The sequence below is a fragment of the Hesperophylax consimilis genome, chromosome 13, assembly GCF_061612785.1.
Source record: "Hesperophylax consimilis isolate HC1 chromosome 13, BYU_Hcon_1.0, whole genome shotgun sequence".
Classification (NCBI taxonomy): Eukaryota; Metazoa; Arthropoda; class Insecta; order Trichoptera; family Limnephilidae; genus Hesperophylax; species Hesperophylax consimilis.
Window position 1 is genome coordinate 10,139,127 of NC_142848.1, and position 16,143 is coordinate 10,155,269.

Here is a 16,143-nt window from a genome sequence, read left to right on the forward strand (position 1 = left end):
TTTTGGGATATACTTTAAGGGTATCTAGTGATTTCAATAATGTCATTACTGTAAAAACATTATATATGTCACTAGTAAGGAGTCATGTAGAATACAATTCCACGGTTTGGTCACCAAATTATGAGGTTCATTCGATGCGATTGAAAGAATCCAAAATAAATTTTTAAGATATATAAATTTTAAAACGGGCATTCTTAGAGAAAACCTAAACGTACTTTGTTCATTAAATTTAATAAAATTATCTGATCGTAGAATTATTTCCGATTTAACCTGTTTGTATAAAATCATTAATTCAATATTTGATACCCTTGATTTATTATATGTAATCTCTTTTCATACTCCAAGCAGGTCGGTTACAAGACAGCACCTACCATATTATTGTAGCAATTCTATATTAACGTCCCAATTTCACACTCCTATGCGACGGATTCAACACTTCAACAGCTAGGAAACAAATACTACGATGTTGTTGATATATTTAGTACATCAATTTCAATATATAAGCATACCCTTATAACATAAAAAAATAAAACATATACACGCAACACAAAAAAAGATATAAAACACGCAACACGCACAAACACATATATCATTATAAATACCGATTTACATTCTCTTTTGATATTTTTCTTTTATTTTTAATCTTTATTTATATTTTAAATTTATCTTTATTTTAATGTTGTTTTTCTTTTATTTTTAAATGTATAAATTCTTAAATTATAAAATGGGGGCCTCAGCACGGGTAAACAACCCTATTGAAGTTTTTTTCATCAAGTAGTGGAATATTTTAATAAAGGTATTTTATTTGATTTCACTAACATATAATAATTTTGTCAACTGAAACAGAAAAAAGTATTTTGGATTTTTTATGTTTTGTGCCTGCATGCTGTGTACCTAGATCAAGTTCAGTGATATTTGGACTTAATATTTATTTTTCTGCCATTGTTTTAAATAGTCGTTTCCTGCACTATTTTCGTGTATAATTTCGTAAATATTTTTTTATATAATATTTGTATGTAAAAGCCTTAATAGGCTTGAAATAAATAAATAAATAATGTTACTGAAAATGATCACTTAAAACATAATACTTTGTATCAGTAATGAGAGTTAGTCAAACTGTTATTATCGCATTTAATATATATAAATATATCTTTTTTATTTTATTCGTAATGTATATATATTTTTTTAATATTTAAAATAAATGTTGTGTTTTGTAGGTCAGCATTGGACGGGGGCGGGCTCGGCCCCAGGAGCGCTATGGGCCCCGCCGCCGTGCTGCTATCCGTGTGCTCGGCTCTGCTCTCGCTGGGCCTCGCCTCGAGACTAGGTGAGCAAACAAACAACAAACCTTTTTCACGTTTTAATTCCTAATGTCATTAGCAAGTAACAATATCTTGACATTATCAAAGCTATTGATAATGTCGTCAATGAACATACCGAATAGAAACGGGCCCAGGTGACGATCTTGCGGTATTCCTTTAATTAAATTTTAGCATTAATATGGTTTTTGTTTTCTAACTGTAACATAATCCCTATGCGCAGTTTAATTTTCTAATTCTCACAATAATATTTGTTTAAAATAATGTTATAATATATTTTTTCTTTAATATTGATGGGACATCTAAATCTCATCTCTGGCATTATCATATATCTGAGTCTACTTGAATATAAACGTTTATTGGAAATTTTCTGTATTTTTTTCGTTCTTACATTATTGACGCTAAAAAATCGAAGAAACTTTGTTTTTTAAAAGGATGAAAAAATATGACAATACTTCAAATAAGCTGACAGTATTCGAACTCCTCCTGTTTCCATCATTATAAGTGGAAAGTTATACTCGTGCAATGATGCAACTCAGACGTCTGTGTGATATCCAGACTCCTAGACACTAACTGGTTGCTATGAATCACATTTCCTCTTTTCCGGCATTTATAAAATGTCAATACATGAATTTAATTTAATGAGTTACAGCTAGATACCTATAATAATATTTTGAAGTACCCTTTGAGATCATTAGCAGAAGTCAGATAAAAAAGAGAAATAACAACAGCAGTCACCTACAAATCGAGCTTTTCAAAAGCGATTTTAGGACAATGCTCGCATTCAGACTAATAACTAAAAGCCATTCTAAATTTAACCACTTTGGCAATGATCGATTATACAAACTCCTCGTTTTTACATATCAAATAACCCTGATCCCATTTACCACAAAAAAATTATTAATAAATGATGTCTATTACCTTCTTGTCAAGTTCAGACATGGTTTGTGTTATGATTTATTAATACCCATCAAATTTAAACAAACGGGTATTAAAATAATATCTTATTACAGATATTGTACGACTAATTACATTTCAAACTGTTAGTGAATAATTATTACCTCTCTACAGTGAGGAATATTGAATGTCGATAATGATAATACTAGTTGCATTCGTGGTAGCCGGACTATTGTTTGTCTATATTCCGATTAGGTCAATCATTACTTGTCAATTATCCACATGACATGTCTCTCTTGATTGGATCACGAGTACCAAGTCATTTCAATCCGTATCAATGTTATATACTTGTACCCATTTAAATAATATACATAGACGAGGTATACTCCATTAAAAGGCCACTATCCCGGACACTTATTTCAATAAATATTATACGGAAGGTTTTATTTACATATTTGAATGATAAAAGTTAATAAATTAACTTAAATAGCTGACAAAGAATCTTTAAGTAGATACTTTATTATTACTTTTCTCTTGGCCTGGTTAAAAGCGTTACTGTAAACTCATAATATCAATTATAGCTAAATCGTGGATTAGATAACAGTGTTTTATTCGTTTTTGTTTTATTATTTTATTTAAGTTTTTCATCTAGCAGGACAATACAGATTACAAAGTTTCAGTCTGCTATATTGCAGGATAGCTATTGGTAGCGCCAATACGCAATACACATTATACATCAATTTACACATACATCTCATACACATATATACAAACATGTTACCACTGTACTGAGGGAGTATTGTTGTCGTTTGGTCCTACCTTACTATATATTCCTGCACATTTATGTGCCCTTTGCATTGTGTTACAATAACTCGTGAAGTGTGTTACAATAACTCGAGAAGTCTGTTTCAATAACCCTAACCGCTCACAATAAAACCGCATCCGCGCGAGATCTCATCTCGCTGACCTTATGACATTATCATCCGCGCCAATATCGTGCAAGCCGCTTCGTGTTCAGTGACATTGTTGTGAGGAGAAAAGACTGGAAGAAGCGAGTGTCCTTTCCTAATGGTGAGTCCTTCCTTTATGCGTACAACAAATATTGTCTTATATGCAGTGGTCGTTGCTCAAACATCCAAGGTCCTTCGACAAACATTTCTTACACTATTAAAAACATACCATAACATCTTACACACCAGCCATATATACCTACAGTTGAAGAGAAAAAAATCAAAAATAAAAATGAAAAAAACATGTTAGGTAAGTAACTAATGATAACATAAAATAAAAAAAGAAGTATAAAAGAATTTAAAATTAAATAAAAGAATTGCACAGCAAATTAATGTCGTTTTTTGACTTCTTTGTCCTGTCAGTCGTTGGCTAGTCGGTAACGAAGTAAAGCGGCAAATGAGTGCACCCTTCCTTCAGCGAAGAAAGGGTGCACTCATCGGAGAACTGCAGAACTTTGGTAGTTGCATAATTTGCCTGTATTAATGCACACCCTCAACTTGTCCCATTAGACACTTATTATGCCTACCCTCAGATGTATACAGGGCAGTCTAGTATATCTTAAAGAGTAATTTTCTTACATCGTCACTACATTGGCAGAACGGTATTGAGAGCACTCCGGCCGGCATATAAATTGCTTTTGTCATTCCATATCTTCTATATCCTTCATGTCTTCTGTAAGGATTGATTATGCAAATATTACAATAGCGTTCCGCATTGAACTAGTTAGACGTAATGATTTATTATTTATTATTCCTAAATCTATTATGAAATTTGTATACGAGGGTTAGTATGTAAACAGTTTTGGGGGGGGAATGTATTTCCCCATCTAACTTACACCTCTCCTTATCGCGAATGCTATTGTGTTACTGCGTGGTTTTATGGACGATTAGGATATTTAATTATTTTGAATTCTAATATCTGTCCGTCGTAATTATGCATGGTGATTTTGAAGAACATTTACAATATCTGATGGAGTTGAAAAATAACCTTCCCGTACAACACCATCAGAAATTTTTGCTTGGAAAAAAATAGCAAGGTAAAAAAACATAGGAAAGTTGATACTGAGTGAACGTGGCGAATTCTTGATCTTTACATATTGTTACGGTTTATAGATACCTACCCTTATTTAAATTCATACCCATTCAAGCAAACCTACATATTATTAAAAAAAATAGGCCTTGGTAGACTGAATATAGTAGAAATTAAATTTTGAAGAAAATAAGCAATTGTAAATCTTATAAAAAGTCGGAGATGCTGGTAGAAAACATGACCAATCAATTGAATTAATACTCGAGCCTGGTAAATAATCTGTGAAGAAATATACGTGAGACATTACTCATGTTAATCTTAAATTTTGGAATTGAATGATGATCTATAATCAGGAAATGATACTTATGCTTCGTCTGCCCAATATGTACTCAAATCTTGTGTTTTCAGAGAAACGAGACTTGGAGCACGGCGGGCCCGACTGGCGCCAGCTGTGGTACAACGGAATGCCGGACGCACAGCGCTCCGAGCCGCCGCCTTCAAACAACACGCTGCTGAATATCACAGCACAGCTGGGCGCCACAGCCTTCCTGCACTGTCCTGTCACGGGAGTCGGGGAGAGAGGGGTGAGTCACTCATATATGTTGTTCAAATGATCCTAGAACACGGTAGGCCAAAACAGCACTAGCCGTGGTACAGGGTGATTGGTCAATAACTACTGTCAAAGTCTTGCACTGTTTAGTCAAGAGGGTTATAGAGAGAGGATTAAGTCATCCGAATTTGTTGTTCATGTTATTGTTGCTAAAATATGGCCGGTTTGACAGGCCCTAGTGGTAAAAGAGTGGGCTTAGGAACAGCGCTGTCACATAGCAAGATGCTGCTCAAAGTTAAAAGCACAGCTGGATGTAGTGGCCGTACAAACATGTCTATAGCATGGTTGAATTGGTGGAACCGGTAATAAGCACCAATTTGAGCTTTTGGTCAAATTAAAATGCTCTAATTTCCATGCTATTTCAATGGATAAAATTCCTACTGCCAATTAATGGTTTGTACATATATAATGGGCGAGAGAATATTATTACGATTTAATAATATGCGAGTAATGGTGATGTGGCTTTGTATGAAGTTACATGCACCGCTCTGACCGCAGCAACTCTCCCACAGCGTACAACTTCCATTTCCTCCGAGCTAAACCTTACAACTTGCTCAATTTACTGCATTAAGTTTTTAACATTTTCCTTTATGGGTTACTCAGAACCTGAACCTCAAAACACCTGCTCATTAAAAAAATTGTCTTTTATTATTATGATCGTGTATGTATAAATTTATTTTTTGTTTCATCGTACAATTTTATTTTATATTACATGCCTTGTTTGGTAAAATTTCTGAACACATGTAAATATTTGACTAACTCAACACAGTATTTAAACCTAAATAAGAATTTTAGGTCCATTTGGATCCAACAAAAAAATAAAAGCATAATTTTTCCCAAGCTTCTGACTTTAGGTTATCACGTTCCTGGATATCGATTCTCTAATCCAGACCGCTCGCAATCGTCGTCGAAAGTACATACATTGGTCGACATTCTTATTCTTGAGTCTCGTGAAAGGTACATAATTACACACGCCAGGTACTAATTACATATCACACCACTCGTTGTTCTAGTAGAATGACTTCATCGAGAATTGAGGCCCTAGATGACGTTTACTGCGGCGGGTCCCGGAAGTTTGACACTTGCGTTTCTCCAATAAAAATGTGGTGAAAATTTCATTCAATTGCAATATCAATTGATATTGAATATTGACCTTGTGTGTGAAAATATTACTAATTGAAATTTAAAATAGAAACTGACATAAAATAGTTCATGGATAGATACATAAGATTTCGCCAATAAACAATTAGATAATGTTAATTAAGTGTTGATCTCAAGTGACATACCTTTTTAAATTTATTAATCATTTAAATTTGTACAGCGCCCTTGAGGTTATTTTGCACAAAAACGGCGCTATACAAGTTATCCAATTGTTATTATTATTATACATTGCTTAGCCAGTTAAAGCGGGTTGTTTATCTGTATTTGTGTATAAATTTGAAATATTTATTTATTTTAATATCAACGGTATAAAATATACCATATACTGTAAATTATGAATAGTGACATCAGAAAATATACGATTAACAGAAACTCTAGATGCATATAAAAAGTTCGAGATACAAGTACATGCAAAACTTATAGGTAGACTAGGTTAGATTAGTATTGATTGAAATATATGATAGTATAGATACACGATATAATATATTACAATAGCTAAAATGTATGCATTTATTTTCAGGTTTTGGTTGAAAGTAGGTAAGTGCCAATCAAGCTGTTGGTTCACCGTATTGAATATTATTACTGACCCAAGTTTCCTCAGTTCCCCCAGGCAGTTCATTTTATATACATATTTATTTGACTTTTTACGTAAGTATGAGTAGACTTACATTTTATTGGTCATGATTTAAAAGATATGATATTAAAGCCTTTTTGTACCTAGCTTCTGTGCAGTTAAGCAGATCCGCTACATCTGCGTACCTATTACTAATTAATTTCTCAGCGAATTTCTGAATTTTTCCAAGTTATTTTAAATTTTCCATATATTTCTTCATTTTAAAGATGTCATCATAACAAATACTGTTTTAAAAAGCAGATATAATAATCTCTTAGATTTTTGATAAATACTTTTTTTAATTTCAAACGTGAAAAAAATTGTTAGTCAAAACATAAAAAAAAACAGGGAATTAAAAACTCAAAGAACAGTGTTTTTATGGATTTTGAAAAAAACACTGTCACTTTACTTTTTATTTCGCTTATATAATCAAAAATTATAATAATAATACTAACAGAATATAATAATTAATAATAATATAATATAATAATAATTATCAGACATTTTGGATTAATCTGTCATTAATATAAACGTTGTATTTATCGCCACATATACATGATAATTGTGTTCTTAAACGACATTGACGAAGAAACTATATGATTCACAATATGACTTTTTAATGGATTAAAACTGGTAAAAATAACACAAATAATCTGTATAAAAAAAAATTATAATGTTAGATTGCTTAAAGTCTCCGAAAGTTCTATCACCGTTTGCTTTGAAATTGTGAAACAATGTTGTATTCGAATACGCGTTATTTTTATATGTATATTTTCCATTGATGTCACATAGGTGACAGGTAATTGAAAAACAGCGACATCTGCTGGACAAAAAAGCAAAACGCACTATTCTTTCTCTATCTGCACAGACAGATTGAGCTACAGCAACGCATGGTGGGGTACAGCTAGTCCATATATTTAAAACAAAAATGTAAATGTTTGTTTGTTTAAAATCTTATATCTCCGAAAGTTCTTAATGGTTGCTTTGACATTGTGACAAAATTTTGCATTCGAATTCGCGCGTGTTTTTTATGTCTATTTTATATAGATGTCACCTGTGACAGGTAAACAACACGTTCTTTTGAAAAACAGCGCAATTTTTTGGACGTAAAAGCAACACGCGCTATTGTTTCGCTATCTGCATAGATATACTGAGCCACAGCAACGAGTTGCAGGTTACAGCTATTAGTATTTATATTGAATTATACTAATATAATAGTGAATTGGTCATTAGAAGAGAAATTATTGATAACAACATGATTTTAATCACTTACGACAAACCAACACAGTCATTCGCGGGGAAACTGAGGTGCATGGTGCTAATGCATAAAAGTAGCGCATGCGCTTATGTCTGAAAATACAATACTTTATTAGTAATAATTCTAAATAAACAGTGAAATATATTTGTACAATGTGTAACTAAAACACCGTTTAGTGAGTTTTATTAGTAAGATCGTTAAAGTTTAATTGATGTTAAGATACGCTTGGCTGTCGGGTCCAAATGAACCCACGATACCAGTTACGTTAGTTTTTGTGTTTTGTTTATCTTCGTCTATTTTATATTTTTAGGACTTTTCAGGAAAAATATACAGTATACACCAATGACAAGATACTGTTGTTTGGTCAAAATGCAAATATTGAGCTCGTAGTTGATTGAATGTTTCCTCGGATTTATTTTAGGGGAGGCTTCAAACAGTAAAAAACGTATAAAAAGGGGAAACATCGAGACAAATATATTCAAATTAAATATTTTTCCAATTTTTACGACTTAAGTTTAGGCTGTAATTTTTCAACACACATGTTATAAATAAATTCTCATTTTTGTTTAAGGGAAAAACGTGGAACCCAGTAGATTTGAACATACTTTGTTGTTTCTTATTTTTGTAACATAAATAAAATGTGTTTCAAAAGATATTGTTAATTAAGGATGTTGATAAATAAAAGTTTATTTATCTTATAAAAGAAGCAAATTTTATTACTTTACCAAAAAGTACTAGAATAACATTGATTAAAATAATATAATAAACGGTTTAAAAAATTTTTCCTCTTTGTTTTATATCTGACCGTAACCGGTTTCAACCTGTTAAGGCTATCATCAGACTGGTACAAATATTTCTTAACCTACGACTTACATAATACATTACAGTTGGGGGAGGGGGTAACAGGGGACGTCATACAGTGGGTTAATTAAAAAGTACAATGTATTTTGATGTTTGGTCTATTTGGACCCATGATTCCACATATTATGTTTGTCAGAATGATGTAAGATTCCGGTAAAGGGTTAAAAACATCTACCCCAGGTTAATCAATGGTGAACATTGTTGCTGTACAAGGTCAACAAATTAAATACGGTTGACCTGTCATTAGTAAATATTTTTACAGGTTTTTTCCAAAAAATTGGAAATAATACGATAAAATGGCTTATATAAATATATTTTCTCATTTCATAAATAGTGGAAGAGAGCGAAATCTAAGAAAATAATGTTTTTTTCTCTATTAATTGTTTCTCATTTTGAGGAAAATGGCATCATCCACTTTAAAAACTCAACTAAAGATGTTCCCAAGGAGAAGACAATGTGTTGTTCTGTTCGATTTATATAGAATCGTATTTTGACCGTAACTCATCCACATTATAATTATTATTAGTGTTGGTATGTTTATTTTTTGGAAATATTGTTGGTTCTTATTTTTTCAGGTTTTTTTAATATTTCGAACTTGAAATACGATGACAGATGATACCTACATACAAAGAAAAGATTTCTAAAAACTGTTAAAAACTGACTGTAATTTCTCTTTTTTACAGCAAATATCATGGGTCAGGAGACGAGACTGGCACATCCTCTCGTCAGGAATGTTTACATACACGAACGATGAGCGGTTTCAGGTAAGAAAATATAAATTTCATATTTATTCCGGTAGCAAATAAGAAACTAATTTTTTGTAAGATCGGTCCAGCGGATCCAGATGATTCTGCAATAGTGGGAGAATTTTGTGTATAATTGTATGCAATATTAATGATGTCACATCGGTGCAGATAACAACGACATAAAAAAAAACAAATTAAACTATCAATTATTTTATAAGCAATAATTATTAGCCTGAAACACTCATCCACATTGAAAAATCTACTGATAAAAGATACATGACGCCAACGAGACTTGAACCCGTGTCTTTTCGATTTCCGGTCGATAGCTCTGACCACTGAGCTATGGCGGCTTATCTCTTATCCGCGAAATAATTCAATATATACTAGTGTTTCATTCAACAATTACTGCTTGTTACATTTTTAACAAATTAAACTGCTTTTATGTTTCACTAACATTAGGCGTCGCGTCGGTTAGTAATATGTTCACTGATTAAGTAAATCTATTTCAATTTTGATTTTGTTTTTTAATTGAATGAATAAATAAATGAATTTTAAAAATGGAATATATAAAGTGGAAATTAACCCACTTCCCGACTACCGATCGATCAAAAACTCAGCAGATAGATTTGTTGTCGATGACAATGCATTCTATCAACTTTTGGTGGCACTCACGCGTATTTCTCTGAAATTATCTAACATTATAAAAACATACAGTTGGTGACGAAATAAATCTCGGACCATCCAATTAGGATTTGTCTTAAGTGATAGCGCAGTTCACTCGTTTTAGTCAGTCCACAGCAGTTAATAACCTGTCCCTGGAAAGGAAGGTTCAATACTCAATCAAACCAAAAAAAGTATTATATATCTATTAGCAAAAATTGATGTAGGTACCGTAGTAAAAACCTTTTTTTGTATTGCTTTAAAAATTATTTAAATTCAATAAAATATTCTTTGGTGAATCTTTTGTAAAGTTTGTACTGAACATCAAACAAGTGTGGAAGACAAAAACTAATAAAATAATTGAAATTAGATTCTTTTTCTACGTTACCAAAATACTTATTTTTTATTTTTTTTATACTTTATTTATTTTCATTTCTTTACATATATTATTCATAATAATAGACAGTAAAAAATAACATAATATATATTACCAAAATTGTATACACAAGTAATGAAAACACACTAAGGCACTGCCTGAGTGTGGGTAATATAAAACCATTACTATATTTCAAGTACCTAAGTATAATATATATAAGTAGAAAAAGTTTTTTTTTGTTTATAGTTATTATAAAAGGAAAGAGAAAACATTATGTACAATAGTTTATAAAGTTTCAGCAAGTGAGCTGTAGAAAGGATCAATAAATTTATATAAAAAGCGTTTCAATATCTGCGTCATTCAGCCATAATTTTACCTCCTTAACATATTCTATTGTTTTATTTATCATTTGAGTTTGTAGTGGTAGAAGGTTAAATGTACGAGGACCAATGAAACTGCTATGTGTCTGCATTAATTTAGTATTTGTTTGGGGGTTGTAAAATGTATTATTTGTTCTTTTGCTTATTCTGTTTTCATTTATTTTGAAATTATTTTTGTTTTACAATAAATATTTCATTGTTTGTAATATAAATAATTTACGAATGCTAAATAATTTAGATTTTTTGTATAATAGGTCAGTCGAGAATGTTTTATTTTTGTTATATATGACTTTAATTATGTGTTTTTGAATTATTTGTAGGGGCTTAATAAATGTATCAGGTGCACCACCCCATCCTATTATGCCATAAGTGATTGCAGATTGCACCAGAGAGAAGTAGATCATTTACAATTTTTCAGCGTTTAAAATTTCATTGAGTCTATAAGGTACATCTTTACTTTAAGGTACCTCTTTACGTTAAAAAATATGGTCAATTAGATTTTGAGATATCTTAATTCTACTATCCGCTCAAAGCCAGTGAGAGCAAACAAGACTAACGGCGCGTTCAATACTGTAAAGGTAGCTAAATACTGTCTGCATTATATTATTTTGAAGTAGAACTCAAAATAAATATCGTTGACAAAAGCACAACAAAGACTTCACAAACTTGTAATTGAATAATTTAACACTTGAATTAATGTCAAAGAAACTTATTGTAGAGATCACATTTTCAACGAGTTTTATTTTTGTTCTCATTCATCTTCCTTTATCTTTTGATGTGAATTTGAAATCGAAAAACTTTAAATGGAGAAAAGTTATAAAATGAATCATTATATCAAATAAGCGTTGCGAAAACATGAAATTTTATGAGAACTCGAATTTCTCAGCCATCGTTTAATTATCATTTCCGGGGCAGACTTCTCGTGCATAGAAATACTTCCCTAGAAATACCATAACTATTTACACTTGCCAAATATCGTTCAATTTTCTACAGTGGAGACCGGATGCCTTAGGTCAATTTATAGCTTCTGTATTTTAACTTCAATTGATAGTCACCATTTAAAATAATAATACAAGCTTTTTACGTAGCGGGACTATGCGCCGATGTACACTTTTTATCTGGCTATTCCAATAAGGGTTATTGCCATTTGACAATACGGTCATTAAGAAAAGTTACCAAACAGTTTGACAATGTCTTCAGAGGGCGAAACAACTGTCACGCGTAATGATAGTTACACAGAAGAAATTTTTGAAAAATAAACTTTTTTTTTGTAAATTTAGTAATAATAGTATTAACGATATAAAAGTAAGCTTAAAAATAAAATGAAGTTCTTCAAATTAAACTTGATAACAATAAATAAAAAAAATCACTATTTACTGAAGGAAATATTATCGGCTAATATGTTTTTCAGTGGAAGTAAGTCATTAACGGACTGATCAAACTGTTTTCATAAACATTGAATAAATAAATGTGGATAGCGCATAGGTTGTGTTCCGAGACACAAGTGTGAGGCGGTTTATCCTAGCCCTCGAAAAAGCGCGATGATTAGTTAGTTAGTTACACTGATTTATTTTTGGGGTATTATGCCGTATCGTACACACTTCTGATACAAGAGCCTTATCCACTGGATCGACTGTATATATATATATATATATATTGTAGCAGTTCACTTTTGCCCCGCTACCGTTTAAAAAAACTATCCAAAGGCCGCCTTCATTTATGGTACTCGTACTTTATGGGTTTTCTAGAAGAAAGCACAAGAGATAATTCCCAAAAGCCAGTACCAATCGGACAGCTTTACAGTGAGGTCGCGCCGACAGGAAGAGATACGGGCAACTGCTCCAGTCGACATATTTTACGGGAGACGCTGATGGCGGACATAGCTAGTTGTATGTAATCGCTGGTCATCATGTCCATCTGATAAATTTGTACAGTTCTTTCCTAAGAGCTGTATGACGCCCATTTCATTTGAATAAGGTCAGACATCAATCTTATACACAATGTCACACTTTTTTCTATTATTGCTACTTTAAAATTCCTCCCGTGCGATCATTTTTTCGATTTGCCGCTCACCCCTTGAGATCATGCTAATCATGTTATTTGAGAGTCTCTAGCTCTATTTGTTTTGAATAAATGTAAATTAATCATCGTACCTCTTTTATTCAATAACAAAACAATCCTCCTTGTCTTAAACTAATCATGATACAATGGCCCTAGAGTGGTTGAATTTTACGTGAGTTTATTGCATTACACTGGCGACCAAACGAGTCTATATTATTATTAACCAAATTGTGCAGTTACAATATATATTATTTAATACCATAAATTTAATACTGTATTATTTAATTAGTACCATTCCTCAAAATATTAAATTACAATGAATCTACCTCGATTTCGTCGTAGATCCCATATTTATATGTTCTATAATTTTGGCACATTATGACAAGCGGTCTCTCAAAACGTTTGTTTAATACGGCAAATTATGCCAAAAAATCACTCTGGTGAAAGTTTATAATAATCTAAAAAATACAAAAATTGGTAAAGTGGTTAGTGAATTGACAAAAAATACGAGTAGCAATTTTTTACTTGAAAAAAATGTTAGAATTTGTTTTTTGAAGATTCGTCGATCTCAGCACCATTGACACTTTCGTATATAATACATAATCATAATAATAATAATAAAAAAATTGTAGTGCGGCTTAGTTTCATTTCACTTCAAGTGCGATTCACTACTCGTATAACAAACATAAAAACGGTAATTTAGTAATAGTGGTCGTGTTCTTAAAATTATTCTTACATCTGTATACCCAATACAGATCTAATATTATAACACTAAATAAACTGTTTATACAAAGTGATAAGAAAACTAAGAATAACAATAATAGGAGGACAGGGCAGAACAAGAATATTAAAACTAAAAACATAATATACAACAGGAGGAAGTTTGTGGTCAGAAATGAGAATCTTCTGAGCAGACATTTTAAAGGGTAAAATTAGGCAACCGAAATCAAACAATTACCGGAAGTTTTAGAATATGGTTTATTATAAAATATCGAAAAGATGTTAAGATTTGTGAATGGTAAGATTTTTTAAATAATGTTGTTTTTAAATCCCGTTTAAATTCAGCCAAATTCTGGAGATTAGTAAGAGCTGAGGGAAGTCTATTTCAGATGAGCGGTCCAGTTACACGAAAAGAACGATCAAAGTATACGGCTAGATTTGACCTGGAAAGTTCAATTAGACGATTACTAACATCTAAATCTGCTGACCTTAGAGTAAACTGCCTATTATAATGATTACTTATGAAGCTTAGTTAAATTTGTTAAAAGTACTTAATTTAAAGCGAAGTGCGGGAGACATAAACTTCGCATTGGAGTATTTTTAAAGATACCTTGGTTTCACGAACTAATGTTTTTTTTAGTATACTGTTTAGTTAGACACTTTTACAAAAGATTTCACCTTACATCAATTTCAGCATTGCTCTGCTAGGTTATTATTCTAAAAACGAACATTCAAATTCTGTCCAGAAAAGTCTTACAATGGAGAGCGCTGCAAATCATTTTAACGAACTTTAGTTTGGTTATTTTAATGTCCGCTCTTCAGTGGTGAATATGCAATTGATGTCATAGTTTATTCAAGGCATTCTCGATCCCACTTAGTGCCAAAAATATGGTAATGTGGTTTGCGTTCAGCTCGTCAAAATGACACTCAGATTTCATGTTGGGGCAAGTCTATTCATTTGAAAGTCTGTGGTATTATAGTGATTTATTTCTGGAGTATTTGTTGCGCTACCTACTTTTTGAGACAATGTTTCGCACCGCATTAAAGGCTAAAGAAGAAGGGGGCGCAACACGGCATAATACCTGTTAGGAACCATGTAGGGCGTCAGTGTTAGACTTGAAGCTCTCCACGCTATGCGCTGATGCTAAGCATCACGTAGGGCTCCAGTGCCGGTTTTGGCAGGTCAGAGGTAGAATTCAAGAGAATCCATTTACTAAGCTCAGGGTAGGTCGGCAAATAATGTCTTTACACGGGGGACTTTCAACAATCTAGACTCCACTTCCCTCGTCAAATGAAACTCCTATAGGAATGATAAATGGGTATATTTACAGTCAACAGGTACATTGTATAACACACATGGGGACACAGTATACATCCTAAATTATTTCCTGGCTGATTGAATTGAACAATCTCTCTCGTATTTGCTGTGAATGGCAGGCATGTTTAACAGACATTAAAAGAAGGCACATAATGGGGCAAAGGTTAAGTAACACGCTTGCATGAGCCGTCCCGGGAGATGCAGGAGTTGGGAGACCATGGAGGTGTTATTCACAGTCATGGTGGAGAAGTAACCAAGGTGGTGCTCGTTCACACGCGCAAAACGTGCGCGTGCAATGCTTTAATAATGTTGCGGGCACTCCGCGTCCGAGACCGGTTTGTAGCAAACCTCACACACATGTTGTTGAGACCAAAGCTAGATTCAGAATGCTGGTCGCCGGCGGCTATAGAAAGCCGTTGGTGTTTGGCGTTGCTTGCGCAGTGGAATGTGCGCGTCATTCTGTGTTGCTAGGAACTACGTTTTTGGGGTTTTTAAAATGCGTTTGAGAGATCTGCTTCGTGACATACCTTTAACCATGAAAAACTCAAAACTTGTTCATGGTATTAGTTATGTTAATTTCTACACCACTGAAGCACTATGTTACTTTTTCAAACTGAAACAAAGTTCAGATATGTATCTCGAACCACATACATCCACGCAAATACTAGATTCAAATTGAGATTTAAGACGTAAAGCTTAAATATTTGTTTGACATATAATAGTGTAATGTGGTACCAAGCCTTTGAACCCTACATTGACATGGACGCTGTCGTTTATTTTAGCGTGGCAGGAATAACAATCCGACACTTATGGGGTTAATGAAGAAGTTTTCCAAGTTAAACTTTCTAATGGATATCAAGTCAACCTAACTCGAGTACACTGTCAAGTACAGACCTGAATTGGGGGGCGAAATTTCTGTCACCCTCGGAGCTATAATAATGTATGTTTCGTTCGCCAAAAGCACAAAACTTATTTCTAGCCATAAAAATAAATTGGTTTCACAGTTTGAAAAATCGGGCTATCGTTAGAAATGCTAGGAAGAAATTACAGCGATATATTTGGATTTTATCCTTAGGCGTAAATAAGTTCAAAGCTGGGCTTAACAAGAGGATACCGAAGCCAC

General features: G+C 32.7%; 1 protein-coding gene across 1 annotated transcript in view; it reads left to right on the forward strand.

Moving 5' to 3' along the window:
• LOC149418404 (limbic system-associated membrane protein-like) overlaps nt 1–16,143 on the forward strand; it is a 105,022-nt gene that overhangs the window by 64,347 nt on the left and 24,532 nt on the right. The window contains exons 2-4 of the mRNA XM_089639107.1: nt 1,218–1,327; nt 4,665–4,840; nt 9,443–9,523. Coding sequence (XP_089495233.1) covers nt 1,258–1,327; nt 4,665–4,840; nt 9,443–9,523 — 327 coding nt within the window. The 5' untranslated portion in view covers nt 1,218–1,257. The remainder of the gene's footprint in view (nt 1–1,217; nt 1,328–4,664; nt 4,841–9,442; nt 9,524–16,143) is intronic.